General features: G+C 43.2%; 1 protein-coding gene across 1 annotated transcript; it reads right to left on the bottom strand.

Moving 5' to 3' along the window:
- Positions 1 to 117: 117 nt before the first annotated feature.
- aox6 (aldehyde oxidase 6) lies at positions 118 to 18,474 on the bottom strand. Its single transcript, XM_021608881.3, has 31 exons — positions 17,924 to 18,474; positions 17,583 to 17,640; positions 16,886 to 16,982; positions 16,247 to 16,355; positions 15,983 to 16,171; positions 15,805 to 15,885; positions 14,642 to 14,725; positions 14,069 to 14,306; positions 13,816 to 13,967; positions 13,454 to 13,547; positions 13,233 to 13,342; positions 12,903 to 13,087; positions 12,540 to 12,702; positions 12,335 to 12,424; positions 11,380 to 11,549; positions 6,093 to 6,219; positions 4,575 to 4,794; positions 4,336 to 4,460; positions 4,070 to 4,203; positions 3,841 to 3,928; positions 3,645 to 3,731; positions 3,322 to 3,513; positions 2,758 to 2,985; positions 2,557 to 2,652; positions 2,275 to 2,403; positions 2,040 to 2,114; positions 1,864 to 1,916; positions 1,496 to 1,610; positions 1,091 to 1,345; positions 778 to 945; positions 118 to 501 (listed from the first exon to the last, which is right to left on the bottom strand). Exons 1-31 carry the CDS (start codon positions 17,975 to 17,977, stop codon positions 448 to 450), a joined length of 4,020 nt encoding a protein of 1,339 aa, XP_021464556.3. The 5' UTR covers positions 17,978 to 18,474; the 3' UTR covers positions 118 to 447.
- Positions 18,475 to 19,766: the final 1,292 nt, after the last annotated feature.

Here is a 19,766-nt window from a genome sequence, read left to right as displayed (position 1 = left end):
ACAGAACCCAGATTCAGCTAAAAAAAAATAGAACTGAACTTTGAGCGTTGGTTTAATTCTGTGCTGTAAAGCATTCTGATGTCTGACTAATAAAGTATACATTTTTGAAGCATTGTATTCAAGTTGAGAAACATGCAATTTATTGAAAGTGAAAGGCATACACGGCATTGGATGGATTCACAATTGGACAACCCTACCTTTTACATCAAATTTAATTTGAGACAAACTTTTTTAACATTTTTTTTTTTTTTTTTAAGCAAAGTATATGTTGGCAGCAAAAGCATAGGCTTATTCTGTAACTTGATATTTAAAGTATTACAATCATACAGTGTTATTGATCCTTATTCAGCTAAATATAGAATGTTACCGACATAGAAATTCTATGATTAGGTACTATTCCTTACGGCAGTGATCAATACCTCTGACAAGTCAGAATATTATTTTAATTCAGGGAATACTCAAAGCCCACGGTTGGAATGATCCTTGTTTGCTGGCTGGAATCTGGAAGAGAACAATGGCTGACATTACTCCCGCGCAGTAAGTTGGATTTCAAACAGTCATGCCTGCCAAGTGAATAAGGTACTGAACTGGTGACTTGCCGGTTCCATTTCACTCCCTACCCCTTCCTGTTCCTAATTCCCTTTATGTTTGCAGATCTGTAAGATGGAAGCAGTATGAAAACTCCATATTCATATTGGCAAACATTGATGGGTTAGGGTCAAGCATTATGGGTTGGGGTAGGGAGTGAATTGAGACTGGCTGGTGGCATCGCCTTACCTTCTGAGTAAAGGGGGTGTTACAGGCCAGACAGGTCCTCTCTGGGGTAGCAGGGCTGTTCAGGGTAAAGGGTCCCACCATACCAGCCTCTACCCGGGCTGCTGCCACCGCGTCTTTAATGGCGAAGAACACAGAGCTACCCAGGAACAGCACCGGCTCTCCGATTCCCTGTAGAGGAGAATATTTACTTTATCGTCAAATTAACTCGACAGAACATTCTTTACGGACTACTGTAGACGCCAAAGGTCTTGGTTAAAGGCTACAACTAGTTTAACGATAGTTTTTCCTGGTCACGCGCACACCCTTCGCTCACCTTAGATGAGTAGATGGCATGTGGGTTGTCAGAGCCTGAAAGCAGGTAGACGTTGAACTGAAGTGGTATGTCACAGACAGCAGGGATCTTGTACTGGGACGGGCCACGTGTGTACAACACTCCCGAGGGAGAGAACTTCAGCTCCTCCATGGTGTACAGACCCAAACCCTGGATGAAAGCGCCCTCAATCTGGCCAATGTCTACGGAGGGGTTGATGCTCCTTCCAATATCCATAACAATGTCTGTCCTCACCGTCTAGACATGGGCAGAAAACAAATGTCAGATGGTGCATATTTAATAGTATGAAATAGTGAATGTCTTTATTTGACCATCTGACTAGTACCTAAGGTAAAGTGTGTAACAGCAAAAGCATGTAAGAGATACTGGTTGTGTAAGTGAGGTCACCCTGTAGTCTCCAGTGAGACAGTCGACCTCCACCTCACTGCAGCAGGCACCGTAGGTGAAGTAGGCATACGGTTGGCCCTCCTGCTTCTCCCAATCCATGTAGAGGTCATGACCCCTATACAAACGTCAGCAGTTTATGTTATACATCATTTATACACACACACACAACGCTATCTACTGTAATTATATACAATTATACATTTATCTTTCCACATTAGCTAAGAGTAGCAATATTTTACACATAGGCCCTACAGCCCTAAAAGTTAATGGTTTTGTATCTGTAATAGTGAAATAAAAGACCATATGAAAGGCTTCAAAACACTCCTCTGCGTTAGGTCTGCATGGAAATCTATGTTGAATCTCATTACCTGTAGTATCCAGTAGCTGACAGACTGATCCTTTGGATGAATGCGGAGGTCACCTATTTTCCAGCACACAAAACAGGTCATTTAGAACCATGTTGCTATTCATGAACTGATTTATATCCCTCTGTTCTACTTAAATAATGATGTTGTCATGGGAAATGGACATCAATATGAAATACCCAGGTCTGCCATGTGCCTTCTGGGTTCTGTTTCCTGACAGGTTCTAGTCTTTGGTACAGGATCTCACAGGCATCCTTAGGGACAAGACAAAAAAAACAGACCGGTTGAATATGACTGATCGATTGGTTGAATATCCATACTAACACGCCAACAGGAAAATATCCACATCAGGTGTTGGTTGCACCAACTGATCTGGGATCAGGCTAGCTGGGGAGATCCCAGGCAATACCGTACCTTCACGGCCATGCCATTGGCATCCGTGCCAAAGGAGGCGGCGGAGGGGCAGGTGTTGGGCACAGCACTGGTGTTGGTCTCTGTGATGTGGATGAGAGAGGCGGGGATGTGCAGCTCTCTACTTGCCACCTGGAGGTATTGATGAATTGACTGAATGTAAAAAGTACATACAAGCCAAGTAGAAGCAGCACCCATTTATGGAATAGTTGTAGTTAGTACAGAATGTGTACTACAATCATTATTTCACTCCAACTAGTCAAGCTAGGTGAGAAAATACTCTACCTGTTGCATTTTAGTGTGTATTCCCTGGCCCATCTCAGTTCCACCATGACTGACTAGAACAGAACCATCCTTGTAGATGTGTACCAGAGATGCAGCCTGTCTCACAGACACACGCACAGAGAAAATATCAACCCTTAATTTGATTGATTCATGATGTATAATTTGGATTGACTAATTTGACAGTGCAAAGGCAACGCTAACCTGGTTAAGGAAGCCATCTGAGAATGCGATGCCATACTTAATGGGTATCGTGGCCATGCCCCTCTTCTTCCAGCGGTTCTGCTGGTTAAACTGGGCGACGGATTTGCGTCTGCTGCCGTAGTCAGACTTCTCCTTGCATTCATCCCAGCAACGCAGGAGGTTCTTGGGATCAAACTCAAACTTGTAATGTGTCAGGGACACCTCCTTGTACATGTTTATCTCACGGATCTGCTCAAGAAAGAGAAACTATTAAGAGAACTGTGTTATGAAGTGTGTACAGTACTTTTATGAAATCTATGAGGCATTTACAGCATATTGACTTTATAGCATATTCAGATATCTTAATAATCTCTGACGTCATCAGTTTTTGAACAGACTTAATTTATGCATGTCTGTCACGAGACTAACCACTGAGATTGTTTATATCAATTTGATTTTCCTCAATAGAAGGCTCTGGTACCTCCCACTCTTTCATCATAGAAAAGTAATTAGCTTGATTCTATTTTTATGGCTTTCCTCCCTGTCCCCATTACCCTCCCGGACCCCTAACACTTGACCTCTGACCTCTTCAGCGTTGCAGCCCAACTTCATGGCCACGTCATTGATCATGTTCTCAGTGACCAACATACTCTGGGGCACGCCGAAGCCTCGGAACGCCGTGTTGGAGGGAAGGTTGGTCTTACACGCCACCGAGCGACCGCGAAGGTTGGGCACTTTGTACGCATTGTCCAGGTGAAGGAGAATCTTCTCTATTACCTGGAGAAAAAGGAGGGGGCAGAAAGCTCAGACACTGCCTAGGACAAGCATAGACGGAGTCTGGTGTTAGCTTTCAAGGAGGACTTGGGGTTAAGAATTGAATGGCGAAAGGCAGAGGAAGAGTGACTCACCAACAAAGACTCATCTGCAGTGTTTCCAGAGTTGGCGTAATAATGTAGATCAGCAGCTATTATCCTTCCATCGTTCATAAAGCCCACCTGGAGACATTAACACACTAGCAGTTAAATCTAGTACCACTTAAAGATCCCTCAAATGCCTCCCTTTGTGAGTCAGTCACATCACAAAGCCTTTTAAGAGGGGGAGCACCTTGTGTTTGCCCAGGACAGGGTGGCGGGCCCCAGTGATTAGCATGTCCTCTCCTCTCTCCAGAACACAACGCACGGCCCGACCAGTCCTGGGTAGACGGATCAGAACAGGCCGGGATTCAAACAAACACATAAATGATGTTTTGGATTTATAGATCACCATTGCATTTGGGTTAAATAAGTCATGCATCATTGGATCAAGTCAGTTATTCTTGAAGTATTTTACTTACTTCCATGCAGCCACAGAAGTGATGCAGGCTATGATAGACGTTTTGGTCACTTTCCCTCCAAACGCTCCGCCAACTCTCTTCACATGACAGGACACTCTGTTGGAGGGAATCCCAAGAGTCTCTGCAATGGATTCCTACAGAAAAAAAAGACAGACAAGAAACATCTCATTTGCCAATTAGGAAGTAATGACTTACACTTCAACAGTGGCTACTTGATATTTTCCTATCCTCAGGGATGGAGATTGAGGGAGTAGAGTTGACTGTACCTGGGCATAGGTTGGGTGTTGACAGGAGATATAAACTTTGAGCTCCCTCTCTTCGCCCGAAGGCACAACAACCATGCTCTGTGTTTCCATGTAGAAATGCTCCTGACCACCAAGCCGGATCTCCCCTGAGATTAAAGAGCACAACACGGCTCAGTACATAGACTTCACTGATACAAACACTCAAGATAGGAACCAGGTGGACACACCTAGCACGCATACGAAGCTAACACATACTGTACCTTCGTAAATATGGTCAACCTTATCAAAAGCCTCATCCACGTTGCCTCGCTCGATCATCCTCTGGGGCAGAAAGAAGGACTGTTTCTCAATAGCCTCCTCAACAGTGAACACTGGGCCTGGCAGATCCTCATAGGCAATCTTCACTAGAGCCGCCCCTCTCTTAGCCTGCTTCCTGTTGTCAGCCACCACTGCACACACCATGTGACCCACGCATGACACCTGGCAATAACATTTGTGAACATAGTTAATACTAACAGTCATGCATCTGTGTGAGAATGACCTTCATACATGACAAAAACGTATGTGGACACCTGCTCGTCGAACATCTCCTTCCAAAATCACGGGCATTAATATGGAGTTGGGAGACTTGCTTCCATTACGCCAAAAGAGCATTAGTGAGGTCAGGCATTGATGTTGGGCGATTAGGCCTGGCTCGCAGTCGGCGTTCCAATTTATCCCAAAGGTTTTCGAGGAGGTCAGGGATCTGTGCAGGCCAGTCAAACCATTTCTCTGTATACCTTGCTTTGTGCACAGGGGCATTGTCATGCTGAAACAGTTGGAAGCACAGAATCATCTAGAATGTCATTGTATGCTGTAGCGTTAAGATTTCCCTTCACTGAAACTAAGAGGCCTAGCACTAACCACGAAAAACATCCCAAGGCCATTATTCCTCCTCCACCAAACTTCACAGCTAGCACTTTGCCTTCGGACAGGTAGTGTTCTCCTGGCATCCACCATACCCAAATTCGTTCGTCGGACTGCCAGATTGTGAAGCGTGATTCATCACTCCAGAGACTGTGTTTCACTGCTCCAGAGTCCAATGGCGGCGAGCTTTACACCACTCCAGCCGACGCTTGGCATTGCGCATGGTGATCTTAGGCTTGTGTGCGGCTACTCGGCCATGGAAACCCATTTCATGAAGCTCCCGGCGACAATGCTTCCAGAGGCAGTTGGAGTAGTGAGTGTTGCAACCAAGGACAGATGATTTTTTACACGATATGCGCTTTAGCACTCGGCCGTCCCTGTGAGCTTGTGTGGCCTACCACTTCGCGGCTGAGCCATTGTTGCTCCGAGACGTTCCACTTCACAATAACAGCACCTACAGTTGACCAGGGCAGGTCTTGCAGGGCAGAAATTTGAAGCACTGACTTGTTGGAAAGGTGTCATCCCATGACGGGGCCACTTTGAAAGTCACTGAGCTCTTCAGTAAGGCCATTCTACTGCCTAATTTTAATCTATGAAGATTACATGGCTGTGTGCTCGATTTTACACACCTGTCAGCAACAGGTGTGGCTGAAGTAGCAGAATCCACTAATTTAAAGGGGTGTCCACATACTTTTGTATATACACAGTATAGTCTACATTGTGAGGTGAATAAACAGCATGGCTACTTAGTTCCGGTGTGACAACACACTGGACAAGGCTTTGATTACATCACACACTGTATGAAAACAACAACACATATGACATGACATGTGCGATTCTGGTTGTGTCTCTTCGATGAAGCACTACAATACCTCATTCTGAGCCAGAATGTCCTCGTCTATGCCTGTAAACGTCCTAAACTTCTTCCCTGGGATGTCTTTAGAAGTGATGACATCCACCACACCTGGAACCCGGAGAGCTTCACTGATATCTATGTCTCTGTTAGGAGGGGAGAAAAAGACAGTGAGTAGAGAGACAGTCATGCACATACTAACCAATACTACCGCTCATTTCATACAGGTTAGGATTTTACATGGCCATTACTCATTTACAGTGAATGACATTCAGATAAGGATCTATGATGGTGTATACCCATTTAACAATGAGGATAACAACCTATCGAGTCCCACATGACGCACCATGCTGGTTAACAATAGCCAGGTCTCTCCACACTGGTGTGTCTCTGAAGCCCACTTCCTGTCCAATGAATAGTGAATGTGTGAGTAAGGTCTATACTTTGTATTCTATACAACCTGGATAAAACCCATTATTTCTGTTGGCTGTGGATAGAGGGTTAATTTGGATTTTTCTAATTCAATATTTAGCAAGGGTGCAGCCAAATGAATATCTTAAGATTCCTCATTAAATGAGAGGCAGTATTGGTGATTATATGAATGATTGGGACTCTGCTCACTGTATGATCTACACCAGGGGTGTACAGTAGGCGGCCCGTGGGCCAAAACCGGCCTGCAAGTGATCACTCGCTGGCCCTCCAAAGTTTAGGAAAACAAACAATGATTTTAATTTAGAAAAATGATTTAAATCCCACAAATAAGAGAGCCGTGATCGTGTCTCAATGTAATCAAGGTATGAAGCTACTATGCTATTTTCCAATAAAATCGCTTATTGGGCTTAGTCAATTTGCATAGTACAAATTATAATTACACCCCCCCCCCCCCCCCCCACTACCAACTCCCCAAAAACTGTACCCCAACTGAATCTAGTTGGTTAACCCTAGGCTATACAGTGTGCTCTATTTTCAAACAGCATTAAGCCAGCCCAATTGTCAAGCACATGGTCTTTGACAATTTCAACCTGTTAAAGAGGAAACCTAGTCAGTTGTACAACTGAATGCATTCAACTGAAATGTGTCTTCCGCATTTAACCCAACGCCTCGGAATCAGAGAGGTGCCGAGGGCTGACTTAAAATCGACATCCACATCTTTGGCACCCAGGTGACAGTGGGTTAACTGCCTTACTCAAGGGCAGAACGACAGATTTTTACCTTGTCAGTTTGGGGATTCGATCCAGCAACCTTTCGGTTATTGGCCCAATGCTCCTACCCACCAGGCTACCTGCCGCCCCACTAAAGCCGGTGCTCTTTTATTTTCAAACCCTGAGCTCGCTTGTGCTGAGGTAGGAGGGGTGGCTTTCGCTGAGCCGTGTCCTTAATTTCAAAATTTCAGTATGTGCTGGTGGGGATATATTTAAGACCAACCGAAAGCTGGTCTTAGCGGCAACGCGGTTGGTTATGGTATGTCATTTTGACAACGGAAGCGGAGCCTATCCAACCATGACACAGTGCCCATGGAACAAGGTGTTTTTTGTGCCCGTAAATCCCATATTTAGAAACATTCCCCATTTCGTTTCATTAGATTAAAAACCAAGTTCAGCCTCTCAATGAAGGCAGTCTTTGTCTGGCCCAATCCATTCACCAAGTAGACAAGATTATTAATAAAGCGTTTGGCTCCTAAAACCGCTTTAAAATACATCTTAAGAGTCTATTGACATGCTTGTGTCAATCTCCAACAAAATCCATCACTTTATGCAAAAAAAATATTTTCCATGGGCTGCATCTCAATCCACTGCATCAGCCTATAAAATCGGCCTTCCTCATCGGCGGTGGAAGGTGGCCGAGCTACAGTGCTGTTTGTCAGACCACGAGGCACCCCGATAATCGGTCTTCTCACAAAAATGTCTCGTGTCCAAACGGTTTGGCCTACAATCTAAGCTGAAAGAGGCTTCTCTCACGAACACATTGGTTTTGGAGGTAGTTTTGTGTGTACCAAAAACAAAAATATTTCCTGAGCTTTCTTACTGTATATCTCCTAGATCTAGGGCAAACACTTCAAAACATTTTACATTTTTGGACTGTCTGTTGCCATTTATAAATGTTTAAAGGCCAAATGCAATATTTTATCATATAACTTTTTTTTGGGGGGGGGGGGTACCTACAGGGGTCCTAAAATTCTAAATCAAATAGCTAAATAATCCATGTTATGTCAATCTTAAAACAATCATTATTATTTTAAAAGGCATAGACTTTAGCTAATCACCAAAGCTTTGGGGGGGTACCTACAGGGGTCCTAAAATTCTAAATCAAATAGCTAAATAATCCATGGTATGTCAATCTTAAAACAATCATTATTATTTTAAAAGGCATGGACTTTTATCTAATCACCAAAGCTTTATTAAAAAGATCAAGTTCGGGAGCAGCAAAACAGTAAGTGGAAATCCGTTTTATCTATACTGAACAAAAATATAAAATTGAACAATTAAGCTGAGTAACAGTTCACATAAGGACATCCGTCAATTGAAATACATTCATCATTCATTAATCTATGTATTTCATATGACTGAGAATATAGATATGCATCGGTTGGTCACAGATACCTTAAACAAATGGTAGGGACATAGATCAGAAAAGTAGTCAGTATCTGGTGTGACCATTTTCCCCACGCAACACAACTCATATCCCTCGCATAGAGTTGTTCAGGCAATGTTATTCCACTCCTCTTCAATGGCTGTGCTAAGTTGCTGGATATTGTTAAGAACTCAAACACGCTGTTGTACACGTCGACCCAGAGCATCCCAAACATGCTCAGTGGGTGACATGTCTGGTGAGTATACAGGCCAAGGAAGAACTTGAACATTTTCAGCTTCCAGGAATTGTGTACAGAGCCTAGTGACATGGGGCAGTGCATTAGAATGCTGAAACATGAGGTGATGGCGGCGGATGAATGGCAAAACAATGGGTCTCAGGATCTCGTCACTGTACCTCTCTGCATTCAAATTGCCATCGATAAAATGCAATTGTGTTCGTTGTCCATAGATTATGTCTGCCCATACCATAACCCCACCACCACCATGGGGCACTCTGTTCACAACGTTGACATCAGCAAACCGCTCACCCACACAACACCATATACAGTGGGGCAAAAAAGTATTTAGTCAGCCACCAATTCTGCAAGTTCTCCCACTTAAAAAGATGAGAGGCCTGTAATTTTCATCATAGGTACACTTCAACTATGACAGACAAAATGAGAATGGGATCATTGTCATGCTGAAAGACCCAGCCACGTTTCATCTTCAATGCCCTTGCTGAGGGTAGGCTTTGTTACTTTGGTCCCAGCTCTCTGCAGGTCATTCACTAGGTCCCCCCGTGTGGTTCTGGGATTTTTGCTTACCGTTCTTGTGATCATTTTGACCCCACGGGGTGAGATCTTGCGTGGAGCCCCAGACCGAGGGAGATTATCAGTGGTCTTGTATGTCTTCCATTTCCTAATAATTGCTCCCCCAGTTGATTTCTTCAAACCAAGCTGCTTACCTATTGCAGATTCAGTCTTCCCAGCCTGGTGCAGGTCTACAATTGTGTTTCTGGTGTCCTTTGGCAGCTCTTTGGTCTTGGCCATAGTGGAGTTTGGAGTGTGACTGTTTGAGGTTGTGGACAGGTGTCTTATATACCGATAACGAGTTCAAACAGGTGCCATTAATACAGGTAATGAGTGGAGGACAGAGGAGCCTCTTAAAGAAGAAGTTACAGGTCTGTGAGAGCCAGAAATCTTGCTTGTCTGTAGGTGACCAAATACTCATTTTCCACCATAATTTGCAAATAAATTAATAAAAAAATCCTACAATGTGATTTTCTGGATTTTTTTTCTCATTTTGTCTGTCATAGTTGAAGTGTACCTATGATGAAAATTACAGGCCTCTCATGTTTTTAAGTGGGAGAACTTGCACAATTGGTGGCTGACTAAATACTTTTTTGCCCCGCTGTACATGGTCTGCGGTTGTGAGGCCAGTAAGACATACACAATTCTCTAAAATGACGTTGGCGGGGGCTTATGGTAGAGAAATTAACATTCAATTCTCTGGCAACAGCTATGCTGGACATTCCTGCAGTCAGCAAGCCAATTGCACACTCCTTCAAAACTTGAGACCTCTGTGGCATTGTGTTGTGTGACAAAACTGCACATTTTAGAGTGGCCTTTTATTGTCCCCAGCACAAGGTGCACCTGTATAATGATCATGCTGTTTAATCAGCTTCTTGATATGCCACACCTGTCAGGTGGATGGATTATCTTGGCAAAGGAGAAATGTTCCCTAACAGGGATGTAAACACATTTCTGCAAAGAAAAGTAAGAAAAATAAGCTTTTCAATTCGGAGATCTTTTATTTCTGCTCATGAAACCTGGGACCAACACTTTACATGTTGCGTTTATATTTGTGTTCAGTACACATTATTTTGGCCAGCTCCTTTTATTATTTTGTATGCGTGTTAATAAATATATATATTTTTTAATTTAACAAAACTCCACGTAGGCCCGAAACTGAAAATATTGCTGTTTTAAAGCAACTTTGCTGCAATTCTACGCATTTTTTCCATGGGGCTGAGAGAAAAATGTGCAGTTTTACAGCAAATTTTCTGAATTCTAGCACATTTTGCCATCAGTTGGAAGCAAACGTTTGCAGTTTTTAATATGATAACTGATGATCAATGGACCCCACACAGGTCGGTAATTTGACCATGCTTACAAGTTGAGATAGCTAGCCGCTGGAAGAAAATAAATGAGCTGACATGGACTAATTGTGTAACTGCTTACGCACAACCACATTTCTTAAATGCACCTTGTGCATTCTATTGTTCTAACTCTGAACAATAAGTTAAGACACCGAATAAGTTCCAAATGTTTTTATTTCTTAATAAAAGGGGGACTAGGACGAGAATATTCCGTTCCCCCAGCCGAATTAGTGTTGATGATACCGCACAGACTGCCAATAACCAAGAGAACATGACAAAAGCATGCAGTATTAAGCCATGGAACACCTTGATAGGCCAGTGAGTGGCCAAGCCCTCGTCACACCTACAACTTGTTTATTCATTGTGCCACCACTAGCTAATGCGCTCACAATTCCGGCTGTGAAAATAGCGCAAATATTTCTGACCCCGCCCCCCGACCTATAGTGCTACCGCCAGTGCTTAGATTTACAATTGCTTTAGATTTGTTAAAATAGAGCTCAATATGTTATGAACTTTTAAAAAAGTGGTTTGTGAGGAAACTTATCCATGAATCCTTTGCAATGTTCTTCAGTACTTACAGGATCTTAGCATGTGGTCTGGTGCTGGTGACCAGGACGAGGTGGAGCTCTCCGTCCATCTTGGGGATGTCATCACAGTAAACAGCTTCTCCAGTAGCCTGGCTGATGGCTGAACGGTGCATGATAGGCCGACCTACTGGGTCGTCACCACTCTGGCCTTTCACCACAGCCTGCAAAACAAACACATGTTTTTATGACAGCCTGAGATGTAACAGTGTTTGTATCCAGACCAATCAATCCAACTTTATTGTCCTCAGAGGAAATGTTGGTTTGTAGGCAGGGGTAATCTTTCATGGACAGAATACGTGAACTGATCAAATGATGTGAGATTTTAGTCCTGGGTTAACTGAGAGGAAGGGGTAACATGATCAAACCATGATTGTTAATAAGAATTTGTTCTTAAAAAAGGAGAAGTTCTCATTTTCGATGTAAATCGCATGTTATTGAAGGGTCCAGACACTTTTTTGTTACGATTTTCTGTATTTTTTACAATTTACCCCAACCAGCGCTTCACTTCCTCATCCTCGTTATGCAGTATGGAGGCTCTGAAAAAACATGAACGCTAAAAAAAAATAACTTTAAAAAACATACTTTTCGAAATGTCCCAGTATAATGACGCAGGTTCTTTAGGTGCTGTAAACATGAAATGGTACGACTCGAGCCGTTTCCCCTATCCAGCTGTTCCATTCTCCGTATAGCCTGCCGCTAGGAAGGACGGCGAGGTATCGCCCGAGTCGCAACAAAATGGAATATAACGTTCAGAATGACAATGTCACGTGTACAACATGTAAAGACCTGCATCACATTTCTACAAGGACGATTTGGGTGTTTTTGGAGCATTTGTTCATGTTGTCAGATCACACATTCTACTGCACAATGAGGAATAGAGTCACGGGTTGGGGTAGGTGAAATCGCTAAATTCGTATTCAACCGACTAAAATCAAATCAAACAGACCTGGAACTCTTGTAGGCTGGGCTGTAGCTGTTTAGGTAGTGGACGTATTGCACTGCTGACCCCTTCTGATAGGTCCTCCTGGATCACATTCTGTACAATGCCAAAAACATATCTATATTTCGAGAAACATTAGCAAATAAAAGTTCCAAATTTCAAGTTTGCCAAGTAGGCTATCAATTGGGGCGAAGAGTGACCCAGTCCATACCATCTCCCAGAGCTTGTGCAGCATCTGCAGGTTGAACTTGAAGAGGAGGCTGAGAGTTAGGGACCTGCGGAACTCCACCTGCCCACCGGGGTGGGAGGGAGACAGGGATATCTCATCTAAGAGCTGGGTGTAGGCGTCACTCAGCGTCTGCTCATCCCACTTCCTGGAGGGGTGTGTGTTTGGACGTGGGGGGGGGTACAAAACAAGCAAGGATGTAAAACACAGATAATGTAACACAACAAGAACATTGCTGAGGAGGATAACAAAGAAACATATGAATCACAAACCAGTTTAGCCAGCTCTCCTCGAAAGAAAATAGCCCATTAACCAAATCCTGCTAACTGTGAAAAATTCCCTCTGTACCTTCCGATGACTGCAGCACATGTTTTGGTGGCGCTGACAGTGCACGGCCCTACACCGCCGTAGTAGATACTCAGCTCCTTGACCACGCTGGAACCCTCTATGAACATGACCCTCATCCCAGTGGTCACTGTGGCCAGGGCGTTCTCCTTACGAGGGGCCTGGCGGAACGCTCGCATGAACTCTCCCTGCAAAGACACATTAGATTGGGAAAAACGTTGTTGTTCACGCAGTCACAGGATTCGACTCACCTCAAGGCCAGGAGTTCTTCCTAGTGAGGTCAAATGCGTGAGATTCTCAAGAGATTCTCCATTCCCAAGCGTCTTACTGTACCTGTCTAGATACTGGTATGAACACAGACAGGACAATCTCATCCGGTTTTAGAGATGTTTTTCCAAACCCCACAAAGAAATCTTTATTCAGCAGGATTTCTCTTCTTCCCCCTGGAATAGAACCAATTAACACAATGATTTGTAATAATTCAATACAAAACATGGTTAAATTAGACGCAGAATAAATGAAATGAATGAAAATGGTCACTACTGACAACTCACTCTTTGACACCACATTAAGTGTGCAGTTCCCAGCAGCGAACACAGGGTTCAGGTCTGAATTGGGATATGCACTGACAATATTGCCTCCTATGGACTAACACACACAGAAACACACCATAAATATGTTTAACAGTCAAACAAATGCAAAAATACATGTTTACCAGCGATCCCCTGAGGGTAGTTAAGACGTAGAGATTTGGACAGTAATGTGCAGCACAGCTGTTAGCCTGGTTCCAGACCTGTTTGTGCTATATAGCCAACAATGACCAAAGGTGCTGGCAAGACCGGACAAACCAGGCTACAATCTGGGACCAGGCTACAAAGCTGATAGTGAATGACAGAAACAGATTATTCATACGCACGGCAACGTTGCGTATCTGCTGTCCTCCCAGGTTCCCCAGCTGCTGTAAGAGGGATCTGTATATCTCCGTCTTCTCCTCAGGAATCTCCTGGACCAGCCCCTCCAACAGGGCCTTAACCACAGACAGACTGCAGCCAGCCCCGAAACACACACCTACAGACACAACAGACACGCATGAACAGTTCTGAGAGAGAGAGAGAGAGAGACCGAGCGAGAGACCGAACCCGAAGGGAATAAGAACGGAAAGAGCTAACCTTGCGGAGTCTTGGTAACCTCAAACAGCTCCTGGACTCTGGTGGGTGATATTATTATGGGATGCCAGGCACCTTTGAACTTGATGTCTGGGCCGATGTTGGTGTTGCCCATGACCAGCGGTGCCTGAGGGTGGCTGGTCTTCAGCTGGATCAGTTCCTCCAGAGACACAGGGGAGACCCACACCATCCTTTCGCCACGGAACAGCTGACTAACCTGGGGCTCCATCTCTGCCATCAGCTGAGTGGAGAACAGCGGAGGATTGTCAGGATATAAATATCGCTAGTTCATAGACTAACGAGGATACAGACTGTTTTAACGACATTACAGACTATAAGACCTTTGAGGTATTCAACGGACAACTCTTACAGCAAAATAACAGTATTTCGCCGATTTGGTGTCAATTAATAATTCTGTCTTGTGTAAAGGTTGTTAGTTCAATTATTTTAGACTGAAGAACAGTACTTGTTGACTGTTACACAGTGACATACAGTATATGGTGAAAGCATATCAAACTGTGTAATTCACCATTTGACCACTAGTACATTGAGTAGCCACTAGTCCTGCTGCCTTACTATGAGTTCTGGGGGGAAGATGAGATCTTGGGTGGGGTCCAGAGGGAGGAGGTCCTCCTGGTCAAACAGCTGTGGTGGAGGCTCCTGGAAGACGCAGTCAATGTCATGTGTGCCAACAAAACACATCTCGCTTTTTATAAAACAAGTGTGTTAAATCGGATTAAATGCGGCAATGTCATGGAATTGTGAACTATAACTTTCCAATATCATTAGTGAGGTGGTAACATTTGTTTAACTGTATCCTTTATTTAACTAGGCAAGTCAGTTAAGAACAAATTCTTATTTACAATGACGGCCTAACCCGGCCAAACCCTAACCACGCTGGGCCAATTGTGCGCCTCCTAGTCATGGCCGGTGGTGATACAGCCTGGAATCGAACCCGGGCCTGTAGTGACGCCTCTAGCACTGAGATGCACTGCCTAAGACCGCTGTGCGAATCGATAATACAATGACTATAAATTATATTATACAGTTAAGCCATACAAATGAAATGTAATGTTTAAAAGAGCAATAAAAAGCAGCTTTCCCCGTTTGTAAAAAAAGCAGAGGGATAGGGCTCGAGAAACACACTCCAATGCATAGACAGAGCAATGGATGCAAGGACTGACCATCCATCAAAATGTTAGTTTTTAACCATGTTTTGAGGGTATCTAGTGTTTCTTTACCTTACTTTGTTTAAAAACATTGGAGTAAAACAAGCTTATATTTTGGGGTTTCTGATGTGGTACGTCAGCTGAACTAAGCCCATGAATCATTTATAAGTTAAATTTTCAAGAATTAATGGGTGCATATCATTCATTTACAAGTCCAAAAATTGATGTAGCATCTGCAGATTACCGTTTAATGGATGCCGCTCTTCACACACACAAAAAAATAAGTATTTTATGTTTTATTTTTAAGTTGCACGATTTAGAGCAAAAATGAATGTCCTCAATCTTCCAGTAAAGAGATTAAAAAAATACTTCCTATCGGGCTATGGCTGAACCAAGTCAGGCAAGAATCTCTTGATTAGGTGTTGAACTAAGGTTAATATAGTATTTTAACAAGAGGTTCTACTTTATTTATTTGCGTTGATTCGCCCACTTGCCTCACTTTTCAAAAAAGGAAAATCTGTTAAAACATTTAATAAAACGCGTATGGCCTGAATAGAAAGAGTCACTCACATTCTCTGATCTCTCCGGAGGCAAATCTCCATTCAGACAACATCCAGCACCATTACCATTGGCTTGACAACAGTTTGATTCCTAATGATGGATAACAGGATGGATTATACATTCACTTTACAGACAGTAAATACAAATGCAATGCATGTGTGTCTGTTATGTGCAATATCATTTATACCGGACTAAAAGTCTTGCAGCCATCAACAATGGGACGATATCCTGTGCACCGGCACAAATTGCCACCAAGTGCCACTGTGATGTCCTCCATGTTGGGCTGTGGTTTGTTCCTCAGTAAAGTGTACATGGACATCACCATGCCTGGAGTACAGAACCCACACTGAGACCCGTGGGCCTTGGCTATACGCTCCTGCAAGCACACACAAGCATATAATCCAGTCAGCCACACTGAATGAGAGCTTCAGCCATCCATCATAGGGCCTACCTGTACTGGGTGCACCCTGGTCTTGGTGTTGCCAATGCCCTCCACAGTGGTGACGGCTGCCCCCTGAAGCTGGCAGACTGGCAGCAGACAGGCGTTGGCAGAGTAATGGCTAGTATGTGAAGGTAAACTGGCATTTACATTTTCAATATGAACATAATATATCATCCAAGTATAATAGAGAACATCATAAGTAGGGCTTTGAAGACAGGAAGATAAATGTTGGATTCGTCCATGCAACCGTTTTTTTTCATGCAACTTGTGACACACTATGCGCTTCATACAAAAGCGTATAGTTTTGCCCATCTAATTTTTTATTCATTTTTATTTAACTAGACAAGTCTGTTAAGAACACATTCTTATGTACAATGAAGTCCTACCAGTGGGTTGGTTAACTGCCTTGTTCAAGGACAGAACGACAGATATTTTACCTTGTCAGCTCGGGGATTCAATCCAGCAACCTTTCGGTTACTGGCCCAACGCTCTAACCCCTAGGCTACCTGCCACCCCACAGGAAAGGCCTACTTAAAAGTTACTGTCTCAGTATGCCAATTACAGTATTCATCAATAGTGCAAAGTTCATCAAAAATCTGTCAATCATTTATCCAAATGATGGCTGTTTGTTGAGGGATGAATGGATACAGGATGGTCTTGGTGCCGGGCTGGTAGCGAGACACCATGACAGTACAGGCTCCACATCCTCCTCCTCCACATCCGTACTTGGTACCAGTCAACCTCACTGGAGTCAGGCACCGTCAAGGAATATAATAGTATATGCCACTCAGACATTTTTTATCCAAAGTGATTTACAGTACAGTGAGTGATCAATGGAATCATTTTTCAGTATGTGATCAATGCAGAAATTCCACCCACAACGTTACCAACTGAGGAGACACTCTGCTTGGGCTAGACAATCGATCAGTATCCATATTTCCACATAGCATAACATTAAATGATTTCAACGGATGTATTATACAGCCAATCCTAATCAAAGGAAAAAGTGCACACTCACAGTGACTTGCACCATGGAACTATCATTATTTTCACACCTCAAACTCTGGACTGGCTTGTGTGGTAAACAAAACACACTTATAAAATCAGTGCACCACCCTAGGCTACCCATAAAGTATGGATTTTTTATAAGATACTGATTGTGCAATAATTTGGCTATAGGTTACACAACATCTGTCCGTTTTTCTTTAGGATAAATATTAATAAGAGTATAATCACAATGACAAAAACAAAAATAGTACACTATATTATTAATTTCAATGTAAATACTTAATTCAATGTTGGTGCTTCACTTCTCATCTATACATTTTCAGCAAGGAAAGGATACACCTCTCACGGAGGTAAGACAGTAACATAGTCTCTGGGTCTGCATTGTTTTCGGTCACCTGTTTGAAAGTGGGAGAGGAATCGTGTAAAGCACATAGCATGAGTTTTTTTTCGGCATTCTGAGAGAGTAGGCCTGAGGCCTACAGCTAGTATCTTCGGTACAAACACAGACGACGGGAAGTAATCATTGGTCAACAACATGAGCAGCCATGCATACAGTTTTGTAGAGGAACAGTGCGCAGTAGGCTAAAGTTAAGGCAATGTGCAAAACAATCGCAAAGTGCTACAACTTAAACCAACGTACAGCCAATGCACAATACAATATTACAGTAAATTATTTACCTTTTTACCGTTGACATAGAAACACAAGCAATTGGTGTCTTTATTCTCACTCATTTTTCTTTCATTTGCGCATTAACGTCCAGTGTTGACGGGTTTCTGCGACTACTCACTAAATCCCCCAGTCACCTCACACGCCTCCTTGACGAAAGCAAATTCAGCTGCTTTACTGCCGTTTTGTACAACTTTTCACCTAGTGGTTGATATACAACAGTCCCCTAAACCAGTTGATAATTACTGATTTTAAATCGATACGGTAGTCAAGAGGAGAGAGTACATTTGGAGTGCATAGTCTACTGTAAATTGACTCCACCTCCCAATGTCAATGTTGTTGAACAGCAAAGTTGAACCCTCTTAATTCAATCAACACTGACCGATAGTGTCCCGATACAGGATGAATACATTTCAATGAATGACATATTGGTATCGTAACGTGCCCTAAATGGAAAAATAACCTATTAAATGTTGTTTTCTTCGCATAATTTTCACCAGAGAATGAAACTATGCACTTCTAACCAGAGGGTGGCACTACAACCTAAAGGACCTAAATCCTCTCAACAAAATCACTGTTAATCACTTGTTAGGCTACCAAATTGATTGATCGAGCTAACAAGGTAAAGATCGGTCGTTTTGGCCCTGAACAAGGCAGTTAACCCACTGTTCCTAGGCCGTCATTGCAAATAAGATTTTGTTCTTAACTGACTTGCCTAGTGAAATAAATGTAAAATTAAAATAAATAAAAAGCTGACATTTATAATATACAACATTTGCCTTTTGAGCAATTTTCTTTCTGAGACCTTGCCAAATCATAATGTGATGGGCAGTAAAATAAGTAGAATAAATCATTTCCAATATCATGATGTTGTTTGTGGAGTGTTGTTTTGATTTCATAGAGGCATGGTAGGGTTAAATGTATTCTGCACATGTGCACTAAATTCCACACTCTCAGAGGAAGACTGATAGATAGCCTTTTTGGGTGTTGGCAGGTCACCTTGTTCTCTCTCTCTCTCTCTCTCTCTCTCTCTCTCTCTCTCTCTCTCTCTCTCTCTCTCTCTCTCTCTTCTCTCTCTCTCTCTCTCTCTCTCTCTCTCTCTCTCTCTCTCTCTCTCTCTCTCTCTCTCTCTCTCTCTCTCTCTCTCTCTCTCTCTCTCTCTCTCTCTCTCTCTCTCTCTCTCTCTCTCTCTCTCTCTCTCTCTCTCTCTCTCTCTCTCTCTCTCTCTCTCTCTCTCTCTCTCTCTCTCTCTCTCTCTCTCTCTCTCTCTCTCTCTCTCTCTCTCTCTCTCTCTTCTCTCTCTCTCTCTCTCTCTCTCTCTCTCTCTCTCTCTCTCCTCTCTCTCTCTCTCTCTCTCTCTCTCTCTCTCTCTCTCTCTCTCTCTCTCTCTCTCTCTCTCTCTCTCTCTCTCTCTCTCTCTCTCTCTCTCTCTCTCTGTCTCTTCAGCAGAACATTGTCTCCCAGTCAGTCAGACAGGCTGACCTAGACTGTGCTTCCTGTCTGTGGGCTGTTGTTCCGTTGCCAGGTCCCTCTCTTCTCTGCTGCTCTGTAGGACAGGCCTGTCCCAGGGGACTGACTATGAGGAATGCACCGAGAGCACTTCAACAAGAAAATGGTGTCTAATAATTCTATATGACAAAACACTGAAATGAGTATTAATGAATGAATCTATTAATTCATGAAAGTGACCCCGTCGAGTTCATGACTTTGTGTACCAGGGGTTTACTGTAGATAAGCCCCAAACCGTACATACAATTAGCATGTCAGCTGAATATGAGCTTCTTCTGGGTTGCTTGTGTGAATAAGGAGATAGAATAATGTTATGGTATGGTAGGTACCACATCAGTGTGCTTT

The sequence above is a fragment of the Oncorhynchus mykiss genome, chromosome 7 (genome assembly GCF_057628025.1).
Source record: "Oncorhynchus mykiss isolate SJ-2025 chromosome 7, ASM5762802v1, whole genome shotgun sequence".
Taxonomy (NCBI): Eukaryota; Metazoa; Chordata; class Actinopteri; order Salmoniformes; family Salmonidae; genus Oncorhynchus; species Oncorhynchus mykiss.
This window is presented reverse-complemented; position numbering and strand designations above follow the sequence as displayed.